The 18,662-nt window shown below is 37.7% G+C and overlaps 2 protein-coding genes across 2 annotated transcripts in view; one reads left to right on the top strand and one right to left on the bottom strand.

Annotated features, from left to right (window-relative positions):
* Positions 1-18,662, top strand: part of LOC134792020 (BRISC and BRCA1-A complex member 1-like) — a 180,999-nt gene that overhangs the window by 39,883 nt on the left and 122,454 nt on the right. The gene's annotated exons all lie outside the window — the stretch shown is intronic.
* Positions 1-18,662, bottom strand: part of LOC134792030 (tubby-related protein 4) — a 118,932-nt gene that overhangs the window by 50,330 nt on the left and 49,940 nt on the right. Inside the window, exon 4 of the mRNA XM_063763152.1 lies at positions 3,869-4,042. Within this exon, the coding sequence (XP_063619222.1) occupies positions 3,869-4,042 (174 nt within the window). The remainder of the gene's footprint in view (positions 1-3,868; positions 4,043-18,662) is intronic.

Below are 18,662 nucleotides of genomic sequence, written 5' to 3'. Positions count from 1 at the left end.
CACTTACATACTTGTTAGAACGTGACAGGCATGGTGACAAATGATAAAAATGCGACCGTGCTACTAGGGCTGGTGTTCACTTAATTATACGGTAAATGATGATGATGGAATTTCCTTTTGCAGGGTTGCTCCTTTTGACTCACGGATTGATTTGGGAAGGGGAGCCAATCGAATTATTGATGCCAAATGCCCCCCAAAATTTATAAAAAATAAAGTTTTGCTATGTGGTCAAGTTTGGTATCATTTTCGGGTAACTCCAAGGATGCTAATTTCGTTTCTGATATTTAATGTATACGGTTTCATATAAATAATTAAAAAAAAATGAAAAATAAAAATTTGCTATCTAATTTTTTTTCGTATAAAAGCCTATATTTTTCTTATTTTAATATGCACACAAAAAATAAAAAAATCATGAATAAGCCCTACTATTCCTCGTAACAAAAAGTATACATGTGGCATATTTATTTTACATTAATGTGAACAAAAAAAAATGAAATGTAGACCTACTTTCGACCACACATTGAACAAGATACAACGATGTGAGCTACAGCTAAGCGATTTACGGCGCTTGATGATAATGAGATCCCTTTTTATTATACATAGTGAGTCCTTAGAACCCTTAGATCATTTTAGGAAGGAGAGCCACCTTTATTTTGTACAGTTGGGGTGAAAGGTGGGGTGATTTGTCCCATACAATCATTAATTTATGCAAGCAACTGTTTAGGTTTCTGCAATAAGTTTGGTGACATTTTCGAGTAAATCAAAAGAAAGAAATCATTTAGGTAATTTAATCTTCAAAATACAAATTAATAATGTAAATATTGACTAATATTTAAATTATTTTCCTCCGTATAGCTACGTCCCTTAAATCGGATTACGTTGTGCACCGAGCATAAGCAATGTTAAAGAGTATTTACAAATATATAGGTAGTAAAATCTTTAATACTATCTACTTCTTTTGTTATTGTAATACTATCTAGTTCTTTTGTTACTTATGCTTTTTTTTGACATTTAGATTTTATTCTAGAAATGATAGACTAATATTTTTTTATACAATCTTTGTAAAGTTTGACGATCCTTTCGTGAAATTCTTAGTGTTAAATTTGATATATATAATAATCCAATTTTATTATGGAATAATATTAACATCAATAAATTGCTCTGATAATTAGATTAAGATTAATTACGATTCATAAGAGCTTGTTGCTAGGCCTACATGAATAAGTATATTTAGATTTTTTGATTTTAAAATACGAAATAATGTAATTATTAGTCCATTTTCGTTTTTTTTAATTTACTCGATAAAGACACCAAACTTAATGCAGAAACCTAAACAGATGCTTTCATAAATTTATGATTGTATGGGACAAATCATCCCCACCCTTTCATCCACACCGCACCAAAAATCAAGGTGGCTCCCGTTCCTAAAATGATCTAAGAGTTCTAAGGACTCACTATGCTAAAGGGTATCTCATCATCATCAAACGCCGTAATTCTCATAGCTGTAACTCGTATCTTTGTATACTATTCAGTGAACTGGTGGTCGAAAGTAGGTCTGCATTTCATTTTATTCTCTCTACATTTTTAGAAATAAATATGCCATAAGTATACTTTTTATAATGAGAAATAGTAAAGCTTTCACATGAAATTTTTATTTTATAAAAATAAGAAAAATTTAGGCATTTATTCGCAAAAAAAAAAAGGCAAATTTTTACTTATTTTTTTTTTTATTATTTATATGAAACCGTATAAATTCAATGTCAGAAATGAATTTAGCATCTTTGATTTACCCGAAAATGATACCAAACTTGAGCATATAGCAAAACTTATTTTTTTACAAATTTCGGGGGGCACCTTAAGTCAAAATTTTGCATCAAAAACTCGGTTGGCTCCCCTTCCTAAATCAATCTGTGAGTCAAAAGGAGCAACTCTGCAAAAGGAAATTCCATCATCATCAATTGCCGTAAATCGCACTTTTTTGTCGTGAGCGCCACGGATTATTAACCCGGGTACAACGCTACAACGTGTAGTGTCCTGTGAGTATTTTATACGTTTCTATCAAGTCACCGCGTTGCCTTCGCTGCTCCAAGGTCGTCAGGTCCAATTCCTTTAATCTATCTTCATATGGTTGATTACGAAGAGATGGTACCAATTATTGTGGCACTTCTTTGGACTTTTTCAATAAGATTTATATCCTTTTTAAATTATGGATTCCAAATTTGGAAGGCATACTCCAGTAAGGGTCTTATGTCTATGTCTATGTCTTATATAGCTTAATAAAGAGATTCTTATCTATGTAACGGCTTTCTTGATCATGTATAAAACCGAATTGGCCTTTTTGGTAAACCCTAAAATATGTTCCTCCCATTTAAGATTGTTAGTTACAACTACACCAAGATCACGCTGGGAAGCAACGCTCTGTAAACTTTTGGAACCAATATTATATGTGTGCCTAGGGTTATTTTTGCCAATATGAAGTACAGTGCACTTGTCTGCGTTGAGGGTTATAAGCCAATCTTTCGTCCATTGTAAAATGCGGTCTAAGTCCTGCTGTATGATGTTCTGACTGATAAGCGGGTTTCCCATAATCTTTGTGTCATCAGCGAATAAAAACATGCCCGAGTGTACAACTTGCCTAAGGTCCGTTAAGAAAATACCAAACAGCATTGGTCCAAGCACAGAACCCGAAACTCGTACACGAAACTTCCTCCCTGTCAAGAAGTATTTTATCCAGTTGAGCAAATTTCCGCGAATCCCAAAATGCTCTAATTTGGCAAGGAGTCTGTTTATCGGGACGCGGTCGAATGCTTTCTCGTAGTCCAGCTAAATAACATCCACTGGAATCTTTTCATTCCAGTTACTAGTCCACCTGTCAACACAACATGATAGGTTTGTTACTGTTGATCTCTTTGGGGTGAAGCCGTGTTGTTCGTCTATGATGACGTGCTCTCCTGCAATGAAGCTTCTCATCGCGCCTGTGATAATTTTTTCCATTGCTTTACATGCTATACATGTAAGGCTTATGTGACGATAATTTCCCGCTATCAGTTTGTCTCCTTTCTTATATATAGGCGTTACATTGGCATTCTTCCAATCAGGGGGCAGTCGGTGCTCACGAATTGACAAAGTCATTATATGGTGTAACACGGCTGTTTTGAAAGCTGCTGCTGCTAGCTGCTAGCTGAGGTGCAAGGCACTTTATACATTTCTTTAGCAGAACTGCAGGTATTCCATCAGGTCCCATTGATGAGCTATCGTCGAAACTCAAAATCGCGTTATTGACTAAATCCGGTGTGAACTCAACATTCTCAATTGAGTTATTAACCCTGGCTACATTAACTTCAGGGATTGGTTCGTTTAATGGCTCGCGTACATATGACTTTTCAAATTGTTTGGCGAATATATTTGCTACTTCATGACAGTCATTTGTTATTTGCTGGGTAAGGTCATCTCTAAGCGAAGGTGGGACAGTCACTTTTGATGAAAGTTGCTTTCGGACATAACTGTACAGTGACTTAGGTCCTCGGTCTAGGATTCCTTTCTCATAAGTATGCCTGGCAAGTCGCATAGCTGAGGTTATACCGTTATTAATTTTACGACATGGGCTATAGTTCTCATTAGTTTTATTGAACTTTAAGTCGTTTCTGTGTAAAGGGGGAACAGACATGAACACACCTTAACTCTTAACATCAAAATATCCGGACACGGCGTCAATCTACACCTGCCCGTAGGCCGGTATCCCTCATATCCAGCACCTGTGACACCATAGCGCCGTGCACGTCCATGACGACCAGCTGTGCGGACGCTGCCCCAAGATACACCTGCCCATCGTCCGTCCAGTAGGAGCGTCCAGCATGGTCCAACTCACCTGCGACACCATAGCGCCGTGCACGTCCATGACGACCAGCTGCGCGGACGCCGTTCCAAGATACACCTGCCCGTCGTCCGGCGTCCAGCATCCGCACGTGATGCGGGCGTCCAGCGAGAGCATGGACGACCAATAGCGCTGGCCCGCCACAGAGCCGACGAGCACGAAGCCGTCCTGAAGACAAAACCACAGATTAGAAACGAAAACTGTAAGGTCAATGTGGCGAATCTGTCAATTTCCTTTGATAAAATTTAACGTTATATTCGCGGCAGCAATGCGGCGGCGAACGTCACTCATTTTATCAAACAAATTGACAAATATAGCGACGGCAACAACGATGCTGCCACAGTAATGCCGCTGTAGTCACCACCATAACCTTAAAGTAAGTAAGGTGGTGGTACTGGTGCTCGACGCGGTCCCATCAGTACATGTCATCTTGAAACTTAAGTCATTGTCAATAGAGGTGACAGCAGGGTCTCATCTATTGGGCATGTCGAGCACTAGTACCACCACCTTACCTCCCACATAATCATACATTTGCAACATGAAATTTTCACGAAGAAAATCTCTTGAATAATAATGATCTCCATTCAACAAGTTTGCTTTCACTGAACGTACACAGCTCCGCCCGGTACGGAGTTTACCCTATTTCTGGAGCATTTTGCATATTATATGCAATGCATAGATAGGGTCTGTAATTTGTTATACAGGTTGAGAATATAAAATACGTCTAAATGTGTTATGTCACCGATACCTCAATAGATATATCTTAGATGACAATTGAGAGAAAGCGAAGAAGAAGTTACCTAACAATAAGTAAGTATAATATTATGGGTAGAGTCGAACTAAGAAAAAATTGCATGGCATTTGCAATGACAAAGTGTAAAATAGGTATAGGTATCGTAATTGTCCTCGGTTACCGCGATAGTTACTCATGAAATAAAACTATTGAAACGGATTATATCGCGTAGGTATATTGTGTGACACGGCACTTTGCATGTATAATTCAGTTTAACGTTTTTAGGATTGTCTCGAATATAGTATAGTTTTGTTTTATGGCAAGGAAGTCATTGATGTAGCAACAAAACAAATGACAACCATTTGGCCAATTAGAAACTAATTAAATCTGATGGTGTTGCTACTTCAAATTAAATCCTAAATTGATGGAATAGTATTTATTAAATATTTAAATCAAAACTTAATTTTTAAATACAAAAAAAGGTGGAAATATGTTTAGATAATTAAATATGATTTATTTCTATATGTTGGACTTACATACAAAAAATTATTCCAAGAATTTCATTAGTTACTGTTATTTTGATTGTGTTATCCCAGGGACAGTTAGGTTGAGATCATTTCCTGGTTGGCTTTTGCCCTGGATGGGCATCTTTTAATTTAGAAAGTGAAGCTAAATACATCATGCTATGGTAGCATCGATCCGAGTCTTGATTAGGCAGCAGCCGCTGCATCCATGAGCTAGGAAGCTCATGCAGAAGTTATTTTGTCACAGACAGTAAGTAGAATATGATAATATATAATTGTCTTCAGGTTTGACTCCTTGTTGAATCTTTGTCCCTGCTTATTTGACCATTCGTTTTGTTTCCAGTCTGCTGGCGAAACAATGTGGTGGGATGGGATTGGTTAGAGCTGTGAGATGAATCCACTCTAGGAATTTCCAGCTGGTAAGAAACTCAGAATATATAATGTCTCTTAGGTTAGCAGAGCACATGCTTCTAGTTATTAATCTTGAATTGTTTCTTTCAGCTGACTGGGGTTTTCGTTTTTATGTTACTACGTATGTGAAATCAGTTCGCATATCAGAGTATGGAAGTCTGTCCATATTCCTAAAACTTCAAGTGTGTCTGGTGAGCAGTTCGCCATAAGAATTTCGCTTTTCTGCTGGGTGGAGGAGACGACATCTTCAAGCTGAGGCCTTAGGCTTTCTGTGGTGCTCCGCGGTGCAATATTGTTATGAGGTTGGTGTACGCTTTCCTTCCGTCCTAGAAGCATTTCCAAATTTAAAGTTAAAGAATTTATTAGATCGTATGTGATGGCAAATGATAAATTAGGGACTAACAAATTTAGATAGGTCTGCTTGTAAATCATTGTAGAACCATTTCTGGCACGACCCAGCAAATTGTCACGGTGAGTATTCCTAGCCCGGCTGGGGCTTTGCCCAGGGGAAACTCACGGACAATTAAGGTTACTAAATTAACCAATCTAAATCTTAACCAAAGACTCAAGCAGGTGCTTACACTTATTTCCATCAACTATTCAGGGGTTTCTAAAGGATGTCAAAATGAAATGTTAGTTTTGTGACACATAATTTATTTCTATTCTCACACTGGGGAAGTTGTTCTACGAGTAAATCATTTATTAAGCTAGCATTAAGCACCTTATTCTATAATGTCAGACGATAGAGCCGGGTCGTGCCACAAATGGTTCTACAATGATTTACAAGCAGACCTATCTAAATTTGTTAGTCCCTAATTTATCATTTGCCATCACATACGATCTAATAAATTCTTTAACTTTAAATTTGGAAATGCTTCTAGGACGGAAGGAAAGCGTACACCAACCTCATAACAATATTGCACCGCGGAGCACCACAGAAAGCCTAAGGCCTCAGCTTGAAGATGTCGTCTCCTCCACCCAGCAGAAAAGCGAAATTCTTATGGCGAACTGCTCACCAGACACACTTGAAGTTTTAGGAATATGGACAGACTTCCATACTCTGATATGCGAACTGATTTCACATACGTAGTAACATAAAAACGAAAACCCCAGTCAGCTGAAAGAAACAATTCAAGATTAATAACTAGAAGCATGTGCTCTGCTAACCTAAGAGACATTATATATTCTGAGTTTCTTACCAGCTGGAAATTCCTAGAGTGGATTCATCTCACAGCTCTAACCAATCCCATCCCACCACATTGTTTCGCCAGCAGACTGGAAACAAAACGAATGGTCAAATAAGCAGGGACAAAGATTCAACAAGGAGTCAAACCTGAAGACAATTATATATTATCATATTCTACTTACTGTCTGTGACAAAATAACTTCTGCATGAGCTTCCTAGCTCATGGATGCAGCGGCTGCTGCCTAATCAAGACTCGGATCGATGCTACCATAGCATGATGTATTTAGCTTCACTTTCTAAATTAAAAGATGCCCATCCAGGGCAAAAGCCAACCAGGAAATGATCTCAACCTAACTGTCCCTGGGATAACACAATCAAAATAACAGTAACTAATGAAATTCTTGGAATAATTTTTTGTATGTAAGTCCAACATATAGAAATAAATCATATTTAATTATCTAAACATATTTCCACCTTTTTTGTATTTAAAAATTAAGTTTTGATTTAAATATTTAATAAATACTATTCCATCAATTTAGGATTTAATTTGAAGTAGCAACACCATCAGATTTAATTAGTTTCTAATTGGCCAAATGGTTGTCATTTGTTTTGTTGCTACATCAATGACTTCCTTGCCATAAAACAAAACTATACTATATTCGAGACAATCCTAAAAACGTTAAACTGAATTATACATGCAAAGTGCCGTGTCACAATACCATTACTAACCGCTAGTTAGCTAAATTATAATTATGTGTTACGCCCCACGTTGGGCGCCAAATTGTCACGGTGAGTATTCCTAGCCCGGCTGGGGCTTTGCCCAGGGGAAACTCACGGACAATTAAGGTTACTAAATTAACCAATCTAAATCTTAACCAAAGACTCAAGCAGGTGCTTACACTTATTTCCATCAACTATTCAGGGGTTTCTAAAGGATGTCAAAATGAAATGTTAGTTTTGTGACACATAATTTATTTCTATTCTCACACTGGGGAAGTTGTTCTACGAGTAAATCATTTATTAAGCTAGCATTAAGCACCTTATTCTATAATGTCAGACGATAGAGCCGGGTCGTGCCACAAATGGTTCTACAATGATTTACAAGTAGACCTATCTAAATTTGTTAGTCCCTAATTTATCATTTGCCATCACATACGATCTAATAAATTCTTTAACTTTAAATTTGGAAATGCTTCTAGGACGGAAGGAAAGCGTACACCAACCTCATAACAATATTGCACCGCGGAGCACCACAGAAAGCCTAAGGCCTCAGCTTGAAGATGTCGTCTCCTCCACCCAGCAGAAAAGCGAAATTCTTATGGCGAACTGCTCACCAGACACACTTGAAGTTTTAGGAATATGGACAGACTTCCATACTCTGATATGCGAACTGATTTCACATACGTAGTAACATAAAAACGAAAACCCCAGTCAGCTGAAAGAAACAATTCAAGATTAATAACTAGAAGCATGTGCTCTGCTAACCTAAGAGACATTATATATTCTGAGTTTCTTACCAGCTGGAAATTCCTAGAGTGGATTCATCTCACAGCTCTAACCAATCCCATCCCACCACATTGTTTCGCCAGCAGACTGGAAACAAAACGAATGGTCAAATAAGCAGGGACAAAGATTCAACAAGGAGTCAAACCTGAAGACAATTATATATTATCATATTCTACTTACTGTCTGTGACAAAATAACTTCTGCATGAGCTTCCTAGCTCATGGATGCAGCGGCTGCTGCCTAATCAAGACTCGGATCGATGCTACCATAGCATGATGTATTTAGCTTCACTTTCTAAATTAAAAGATGCCCATCCAGGGCAAAAGCCAACCAGGAAATGATCTCAACCTAACTGTCCCTGGGATAACACAATCAAAATAACAGTAACTAATGAAATTCTTGGAATAATTTTTTGTATGTAAGTCCAACATATAGAAATAAATCATATTTAATTATCTAAACATATTTCCACCTTTTTTGTATTTAAAAATTAAGTTTTGATTTAAATATTTAATAAATACTATTCCATCAATTTAGGATTTAATTTGAAGTAGCAACACCATCAGATTTAATTAGTTTCTAATTGGCCAAATGGTTGTCATTTGTTTTGTTGCTACATCAATGACTTCCTTGCCATAAAACAAAACTATACTATATTCGAGACAATCCTAAAAACGTTAAACTGAATTATACATGCAAAGTGCCGTGTCACAATTGAATTCATATCACATCACGACGTTTCGAACCCTTTACAGCGTTCGTGGTCAACGGGTGACAGAGGTATATTATATCGTTCTACGTAAATATGACGTTTATAATGACACAATATTCTATTCAAATTTTGAACATTATGTTCTATTCAAATATGTGCAAAATTAGCTTAGTCGGACGAAAAAGTTGGAATAAATCTCGAAAAGTTAAGGAAAATTTCACAGGGAAAATGGAAAATTTCTATTTCTATACAAAAAAGTATGAGATGTTAGGTACCGATTTTTTTTTCAAGTGGAAATTTCGCAATTATAGAAACTTTCCTACGACACACCAGTAACAATAACCCAATACGACATACGACCCAATTCGAACAATGCTTATAAGATGTCACATTGATACGATACCGATATTGCAGTGTCAAAAGTGACGTTTTTGGTAAGAAATGTTACTTTTGACACTGACAGATGACAGATGACGCAAATAGACGAATTGATGTGCCACGTGACGTGCTCACGTGTCTGATAATGTGAATATGTTCTCCTTACGTAGAAGACAGTCCCTCCCACGCGCCGCTACAAACAGTTTGATATAGGATCAACTACGTAGAAAGGGTTGCGAATTGATTGAATTAACATAATTTTGACCACGTCTTTGATGGGATTTCGCTGTAAAGTTTCCAGACATGTGAGCGATTAAGGTACGTGAGGTTTAGAGATGCCGAAATGTCTAAACACTGGTTAAAATTTAGTTCAAACGAAGCGAGGTATTGAGGCACTTTTCATGTTTGTATGTTCCATGTTTGTTAGGCTAGGCGACACTTTGAGAAGTTATTACTTATTTATTCCAACATGCATGAAGACTAACAAGAAATTCGGCAGGAATATTGCTTCGATACGAGTAAATACCTAGAAGTAATAAATTCCAATACGGGCAGGGTCGGTTGTCGGTCTTTAGGTTAAGGAGTTATATGAATTAAAATGCATGTAGGGGAGGTAGGGGACCATTGGGCAGTCGGGAGGTCGTCTACCTCTATCTGCCGCGAAGCCTCTGTTCCTCGCTTAATTTTTTTTAAAGTCTCCCAACTCCAATTCGCAATCTTAATTCGAAGAGTACTAACTCCAAACTACAAACCAAAGGTTTTCTTTACTTTAAGTTACACCGAACCCTAAAACAGCGTTTTTAATTAAATGGAGTTCGAGTAGGTACCTAAGTGCAAGTTTACCCAGCTCTCTGCAGTTAAGTAATAGACTTTCCAGACAGGAGCTGTCTGCAAGGTGTTTTTCTTGCATTCCTATATTGCATTCAAGGGAACATTTATTGTAGTTTAAAACAAATTACTTAAATGTATTTCCTACATTGTTAAGTACCAAGGCTTTGCTATGGATGGTAAACTTCCCATTTTTTATTGTCTCAATAGTCCGTCTATCAGATTAATTCATAGACAAGTCAAATTAGTTGCATGCTTAGGTACAACTTTTTTTGTCAGAATTACGCACCCTACGTACGTGACGAATATGTCATGTAGGTATTAGGAACGCTTTAGAAGGGAAGTATGCTTTACACAGTGATACAATCAATGTTTAGCTTTCATATACAGTTTTAGGTATAAATAGCCACATCATAGTATATCTAACTACCCTTGCAAAAAAGAAAACTAGTGGTGTCAGATATCCAAAGTAATTGGCTTTGTACAGCGGTTGTTTGGCTGTTTAGAAACTTTGTCTTGTATTTCGTAGTGTTGACGAAGAAACTCCAAGATCCCATCTACCCTGACCCCCAGTTATGTAACATTTTCTTTTTCATGTTACTTATTCAGTTGTCACAGTTGTTTACAAGTCACCATCGGGGCCATTTCACCCACTTCACAATTGTCACCAATGACAATCTCTTACACCTTACCACAGAAATATAGTCTGGGTGGTAAGTAACGACGGTTTCATTTTTGGACCAGCAATATACGTTGAATTGTCATTGTCTGATGACATTGTCAGCCTCTGTAGGCTTGGTCTTAGAGTATGACTTTGGCACTTTACGTGTATCCACGAGGGGTACTCCATCATCGTCAATATATACAGCGACCTCACGAAATCGTCGATCGCTCACGCAAAAACTACAGAGCTAAATTGAATTAAACTTGGCATGTAGAAACTTAGTAGCGTCGGTGTTCAGTCACGTTTCAGTCACGTGTGTGTTCACACAGCATATTTTTGCATTCCAAAAAAGAGAGAAAAAAAGTGAGATTTAACGAGTTTTACCTGTATACGGCGGCGCCACAGAACCTTCAACATTCATGAGAACTGTGGTCTGCGTTATCAAAGATCACACAGTCTCGCCGTTCTACCTCAGGCATGTCATGTCGCCTTATTCAAAGCGACAGCCGAACCGCACATCATCTTGGGAGTGTTTACGTTAAGACGTGATACTTCAACTATCTTAGCACGTGTAAGTTGGCTAGTATTCACCAAAACCAGCATAAATACGCTCTGAGATTACTCATAGCTGTGAAGAATCTCGAGGTCAGATATCATTGGTTCTCTCGAGCCTGTTGAATGGGAATATAAGGGCAGAGGTGTCACGTAGTGTTCCGGCTCACCGCGAGGCCTTTTAGCAAATTGGTGCGACACTTTGATTCGCGTCGGGTCGCTAGGGCAACCAGACGCTGGGATTTTTCATAACAAGTCAGGGAAAACTTTGAAGTGTCATTAGTCTGGACCAAAAAGAATAGATAGTATAGAGGGGTCCTGTCATTGTAAATTTTGTAGTCACAGGAAATTTACTGCCATCTATCGACACACGACTAAAACTCAAAATGAAAACGTATAAAGTTATCAAAAAATGTATATATATGGATAAATGATTTTATTATTTTTATATCATTTTGATCCATGTTCATTCAACTAATATCTATGTGTTAAAATTGTTAAATATGGAACGGTGTCGTCACGCCATCTAGCCGAGGATAGGCTAAAGGTGTGTGCGCCATCTATTCGAGAATGACTTTTGCTTCAATTCCGAGGCACGTTTTTTCCTTAGACTTTATTCGTCTTATACGAAGTTAGATATGTCTTTGGTCTGGACTGAGGCCGAGTATCGGCTAGAGGTCAGGTTTGTAGACCTTGTAGTATAAATCAATACAAGTTGAAATACATTGCAACGGTCCTTGGCTCAGTGTAAAATGAAAAGCTGCATTTTTAATGTCTCGCTTTATTTTTTTTACATGATCAAGGAAAAATTACTTACATTTACTCATTTGTCAAAAGTTGTACATATTTTTGATTTAATTTAAAGATGAATTTTATGGAAAAGTGTGTGTCAAACGTTCTATTACTTAGCAATTTCGTGTAAAAATCTGGACGTTTCTCGGGACTTCAGAAATTGTTACCCTAGTGGCAAGACACGTCACGTGTGCGCCGTAAGCACAGTGTGGACACATTTTTAGACACATATCCCGCTCAAAGTGCTATCAAATTGAAAGAGACCTCTGGGGTAAGGAGTTGATGGCTCGTAGAAATTATGGAGACATTCATTTTAACATCGAGTTTATTTGATCGACCATTGAGACGATATTATTAACATGTTTGTACAGCAGAATGTTGGATGTACCTACACCTACTAGATGTTCGGTTTCTGAGCTTCAGAAACCTTGTCCATTTTTAATTAACTGTCTACTTAATTTGAATAATCACGTATAATTAAAAAAAAAACAAATAATATAATTAAGATGGTTGTTAAAGCGACTCTTACTTATTAGGTCACCTCTTATTATAGTTTTAATTTGATAAGTATATTAGGTACTGATTTCATCCATCAGTCTACGGATAAACATTGTGTCGCGTGTTTTCATGATTGCATCGCGCAACTACGATGCGATTAAAAGTCCATTTGTGAAATTAATTAAAACAAAACATCGCGCTACACTACGCAGAACACACACACACACAACACATGCACACTTACGCGAGCGATACAGCGTCGCGGGCCACGTTTTTATTTTTCTATACGGGTAACGGAAAATCAGTATTGAGACGTAATAAGTTTTTGGCAAAAATTTCATTTTTGGTACAAGCTTTTATCGCTGACTGTACTTTTCTTACGACAGACAACTAATACTCATCGAGACAATTCTAAAAACCCCTAACACAATTAACTAGGTTGCGTTGTTTCATCACAGAGTTCCTATGGCCACCTCCTGTCTCCATCATCAGATCAGTTCGACAGTACCATATTATTGTATTGTCATCAGAACTACATACAGCTGCCAATTTTCATGACGCTACGATCCTTGGAAGATGGTTAAATTAGTTACCTTAGATTCCATTACATAGTTACATACAGGTCGACCTAATAAAAGCTTGTTAAAAAATAGGAACTCGTACTCATTTATTTAGATTATTCCGAAAAAAATACAAGTGTCTCTTTCAAAACTTGGATGTTTGTTTCCACCACGCATGCCGCCACGGAGCGCTTCGTCGCACCCCTGCGTAAGGTTCTGCGACTTCTGCGCCTTTCTCGGAAGAGGCTTTTCATCTAATGATATAAGTCGAGGACAAAGGGCGACAGGTGCTTTTACTTAATAATCCCTATTAACCTTGGGTAAGGGGAACATACAAGGAATTACTCGACTTATACGCAAGAACCTACGTACACTACGTACGAGTACTTACAGCTTGTACGATGCTTGCCATTCATTGCTATGTACATTTGGTTTTGTAAATACATCACATCTTATGCGAACCGTAGTTGATTCTCATTTCAGTGTAACTCTATTTCATGTATTAATTAGTAAAAGCTCAATTTTGTAGAATAATTAATAATAAATACTGATAATACTGGTACAGTGCCAAAAAAATCCTTGTGTCTACGTCTTTACTTTCTCATGACGTGTGGTGTTTTTCCTCTTGACCCATATCGGTAGCTTTACTGTAAACATGAGCACGATTCAGAATTAACAACTTGTATTGGTTTTGAACTTGTTTTGATACGACTTCGACGATCGTCTTGGTAATTGGCGTGGATCATACAGCACCTCTAGCACAACTGGCCGCGACAGGCGCGAGAAGAGACAGATCGGCGCGACTTGGCGGCTTGTCGCGTGTTGGCAGCACAACTCACGCGCGAGAGCCGCGACAATCTCGCGATCAGGTGTCACTGTCAGAAAATGACAACGATCGCGACTTTGAACTAAAATCCGTAGCACAACTGCCTATTTTGAGACAAAATATTCTCTCGGCTTTATGTCAATCCGCGAGTTGAAGTCTACGCGACTTTATAACGCGACTCGCTCTCGCGGGTGGTTTGCTTGTACTTTTTTAACTGAACTCATGATAATTATAACTTAAAAACAAGTTTCATATATTATGTAATAATATAATTTGTATAATTACTTATTGCCCTAAGGGATAAGGAAGTATGGAATAATCACTAAATGCGCTTTACGCACTCTTATATCGATTATGCACGGTGATACCTACAAGTACCACAACACACCCATCATGTTTACAACTTTAATTTCAAACAGCTAGCTTGTAGGTACTCAATTAAGTAAATAGGTACATATGTAGGATTTTTTAAATTTCAATTCAGGTTCGTAAGTTTGTAAAAGTAATCCTAAGACTTCCTTACACAAAACTTTCATCAACCTAACAACGGAGCCCGCTTGCTTGTACATAAACGAAGCCGATGAGGTGGGTAGGTACAAATGTTCAAAACAAACTATCCAACTTATTAAGTAAGCCATAGTCTTAGTAGTAGTATTTAGGATCACGGTTAGATGTCTAATTTCAACAATCTCTTACTATTTAGGTACCGTTTGGAACCTTCCTCGACTTCAACAAAACATACCTACATGTGGCCTGTGCCCGCTGCATCGTACTGTAACAGAATGATGTAATACGTGGCTGTAACAGGATCATGTCCGGCTCAAAATCATGCTTTGTATGAAATATTATCAGTCATCACCCACTAAACCATTCCGTCCCCTGCCAACACCATACCGTGACGTGACTGGACCGACCCGACCAACAATATTTTGAAGGAGTCGTTACGCTCATGTCATAGTCTGCGTAGCATAGGTACGGTTATCATATGGTCTACCATATTGAAACTCCTCTAGATCATACCCGCATTCTAGATGTTTCACTTCATGTTTGACAAGGCCTGATACGATCATGCTATGATACGTTGCTGTCAGCATTAGGTATGAAGTGGGCCTTGGGGAGCTAATCATGGCTTCTAGGAGTTGTAGGTACCTACCTACTTTATGTTTGTTTAATTTCAGGTAAAAAATACAGGAGTGAAAAAAAAAGCAATATTTAAATTAATAGTATATTGCTTTGCCTTATATATTCTTGCAATTTTCGACTTCTTATTATTAAACCTAATATATTATTAACATCTAGAACCACAATAGAGAAATTGTAAGAATCTTCTTTATTACCCTTGAAAAGTATTTTCTCTCTTCCTTTTTATTCGACATGCCGCGTAGGACAATTAAATATCACCCTGGAAAGAAAATTGGTTTGTAAACAAAAAAATAAAATATGGTTGTGACTTCATCGAGGACTATGAAATAAGCTTTTCATATCAATTTGTCAAATCATAAACAGTTACACAGTACACACACATGCCATCCATTATTGGCACAATATTTGCTTATGAAAGCAGAAAAATATAAATGATCGTATTAGATTCATAATTGTTACATATTTGCTGTAACTTATTTTTAAAATGTGTTTTTCAATTAAAAGACACATCAAGATTGTTTACCTTATTTCTAATGCTAAAAAAATGAACTATAGATAGGTACGCCATAACCATTATGGTTATTATAATAGTTCACTTCCTCGGTGGTGTTCTTAAAGCTAAAGCGCTTCTCACATCTTAGTGACTTTAGAAACGGACAGCTCCGCGTTTGAAACCTACAAGCTTGCCTAGTGTGTTTCTTTTCCTGACTCTCCACTTCGGGTCCCGTTGGCACATTCCTGTTAACAATATTTTCCTTTGGGTGCTGGGATATCAATCGTGTCTAGGATAATGCTGGACTTATTCTGCAGTCGCGGGTACAAGTTGTGCTACGGAAATCGACAGATTTGACAGCCGCGGGAATGTCGACTCGAGTCGCGGTCTAAGTCGCGGATGCAAGATGTGCTAGAGGTGCAGGGATGTTGCGAATATTCGCATCCGCATCCGCGGAACTTCCGCATTATTTTCAGAATCCGCATCTGATCCGCATCCGCATAAAATCGATGCGGAGCTTATGCGGATGCGGATGTCGAACAAGTCGGCACAGCAACGTCTTAGCGGCGGCGTAAGTGCTAGGTAATTTCGTTATTAACCTATAACGAAATCGTCTAGCTAGATCCAGAAGAGTCGGCCAAGTTACTGTTAATTAAGTAGGTAATATAACGTACCTATATCCTATATTCTTGCTCAAACGTTTCGTTTTTTTTAAATAAATTTTACTAAAAATGTAATATTTGACGTTTTTTAAATACATAATCTTGACATCCGCATCCGCATCCGAAGATGTCAAAAAATCTGCATCCGCAACATCCCTGGATCATACGCACGGCTCTCATTTCGCATGCACCAACCAGCGTGAGCGATATTCAAGGTCGTATCATAAGATCAAAACCATAAGCTCCATGCCTTTCTTTTGTAGTCTAAAAAACCGGCGAAGTGCGAGTCGGACTCGGGCACGAAGGGTTCCGTAGCATTACGCAAAAAACGGCAAAAAATCACGTTTGTTGTATGGGAGCCCCACTTAAATATTTATTATATTCTGGTTTTAGTATTTGTTATTATAGCGGCAACAGAAATACATCATCTGTGAAAATTTCAACTTGCTATCACGGTTCATAAGATACAGCCTGGTGACAGACAAACGGACAGCGGTGTCTTAGTAATAGGGTCCCGTTTTTACCCTTTGGGTACGGAACATTAAAATGATTCCATACACATCTAGGAAAATTACAATTCGCACTCCAAAGCTCTTTCTAACCTCCGTTATTTTCCATTTTATACTCGCACCGTGGCTTTATGCTACGTTTTAATATGTCACCTGCACCAATGGACGTCCCATGATATTCCATATTTATAGAAAGCTTTCTTCTCCTTTTTCACATGTGCAATTTTATTATGCATGCTTGAATGCACGGGTGACGTTACAAAAGACACGTAGGTGTATTTAATAATAGCGTTATTTATATCACAACTTTCTTTATGTACTTATTTATTTTTTATCCCCTTATTCATAAAACTTTACGGGCCTGATTTCGTTAAATTATGTTTTATCCCATTCTTACAATTTCATAGAAGTTTGACGTTTAAAATAACACTTGCACTGCGCGGGCCTCGGTACCTTATCTTATCTTATTTTCAAGGGATGGGAGTGCTTTCCATGGAAAGGAAGTTGAAACTCAGTGATTGATTACTTACTGCACGAAGATTAAATAAGGCTCGGTTGGTCCCAACCCTACTCCATGGAAAGCACCCCCACCCCTTGAAAATAAGATAAGATAAGGTACCGAAGACAAACAATGCTTACGTAGAAACTAATTACCGTAATGACCCTTAATTAGTTAGTTTGTGTCACCGAAGGCAAGGATGTGACCCCTACCCCAAGAGAATAAGATAAGATAAGGTAACGAAGACAAATAAAGTCCAAGAAGATACTAAAATGACATAAACAAACCGATTAAGGGACAAATAAAGCCCATGGAGATAATAAAGTGACACAAACAAACCGATTAATGCTCACGTACGCTAGGTCAAGTCTTCCGCCTGCTCTGCTATTATTATTATTATTTTAAAAATTCGATTCGTAAGAGAAAATGTCGACATGCGTACTTTTTTGGAAAGCTGAGGAACTGAGAAACTCATTTCTGTATTTTGTACGCAAAGTGTCATACTTTTTTTTTAAGTAATGCCTTAAAATGTTACAAAGTCTTGGGAAAAATACAAAAAATTGTGTCATCAAATCCTTTTTTTTGGAAAATTTTGCAAAGTTTTGGCAATCTTTTTTTATTTCACGTAATCAATAGCTTATTGGCTATTAGATGAATGCTTTTTTTATTCCAAATTTGAATAGTTTTTTCACAATTGCCACTTTTTAGTCGAAAGGCGGGTTTTTTCAACAAAAAACAAAAAACTCAAATAACTTGAAAACCAATGAGTATTGACCCCTGTGGCCTATTTTATAAAGCTACAAGTTACAATTTACAAGCGGAAGTCTCGTTCTAACACATAGGGTTAGAAAGAGACTTCCGCTTGTAAATTGTAACTTGTAGCTTTATAAAATAGGCCACTGGTTGACTGGACTTAAATCATTGCAAATGACCCATAGATTAACCCCTTTCAAGGAATACGGCGAATTTCCAATCAACCTGTATATAAAATATGGTATTGGCACATGGGTGTTAATTTCTTTGGAGTAAAATTACCCTGACTTCAAGGATAAATAAATATATGTATAATATACCATGTTCCCCACCCCAATATTTGTTGAAGTCAGGTTAATAGAAAGCCGCAATCTGCGCCAATTGTGGTAGTTCAAGTGCAGGCGAAGTATAATTAAATCCGGCGAAGTTCGCTCCATGTTGGTTCCGCCTTATCGGATTAGTTGCGGTGACTGTCGGATTACCGATGGCTGAAGGTTTTAGCGACGTTTGAGGATGACAGTTTTGAGGTGCGATACGGCTAAGAGGGCTAAGTAGACAG

The sequence above is a fragment of the Cydia splendana genome, chromosome 7 (assembly GCF_910591565.1).
Source record: "Cydia splendana chromosome 7, ilCydSple1.2, whole genome shotgun sequence".
In the NCBI taxonomy this organism is placed as follows: Eukaryota; Metazoa; Arthropoda; class Insecta; order Lepidoptera; family Tortricidae; genus Cydia; species Cydia splendana.
This window is presented reverse-complemented; position numbering and strand designations above follow the sequence as displayed.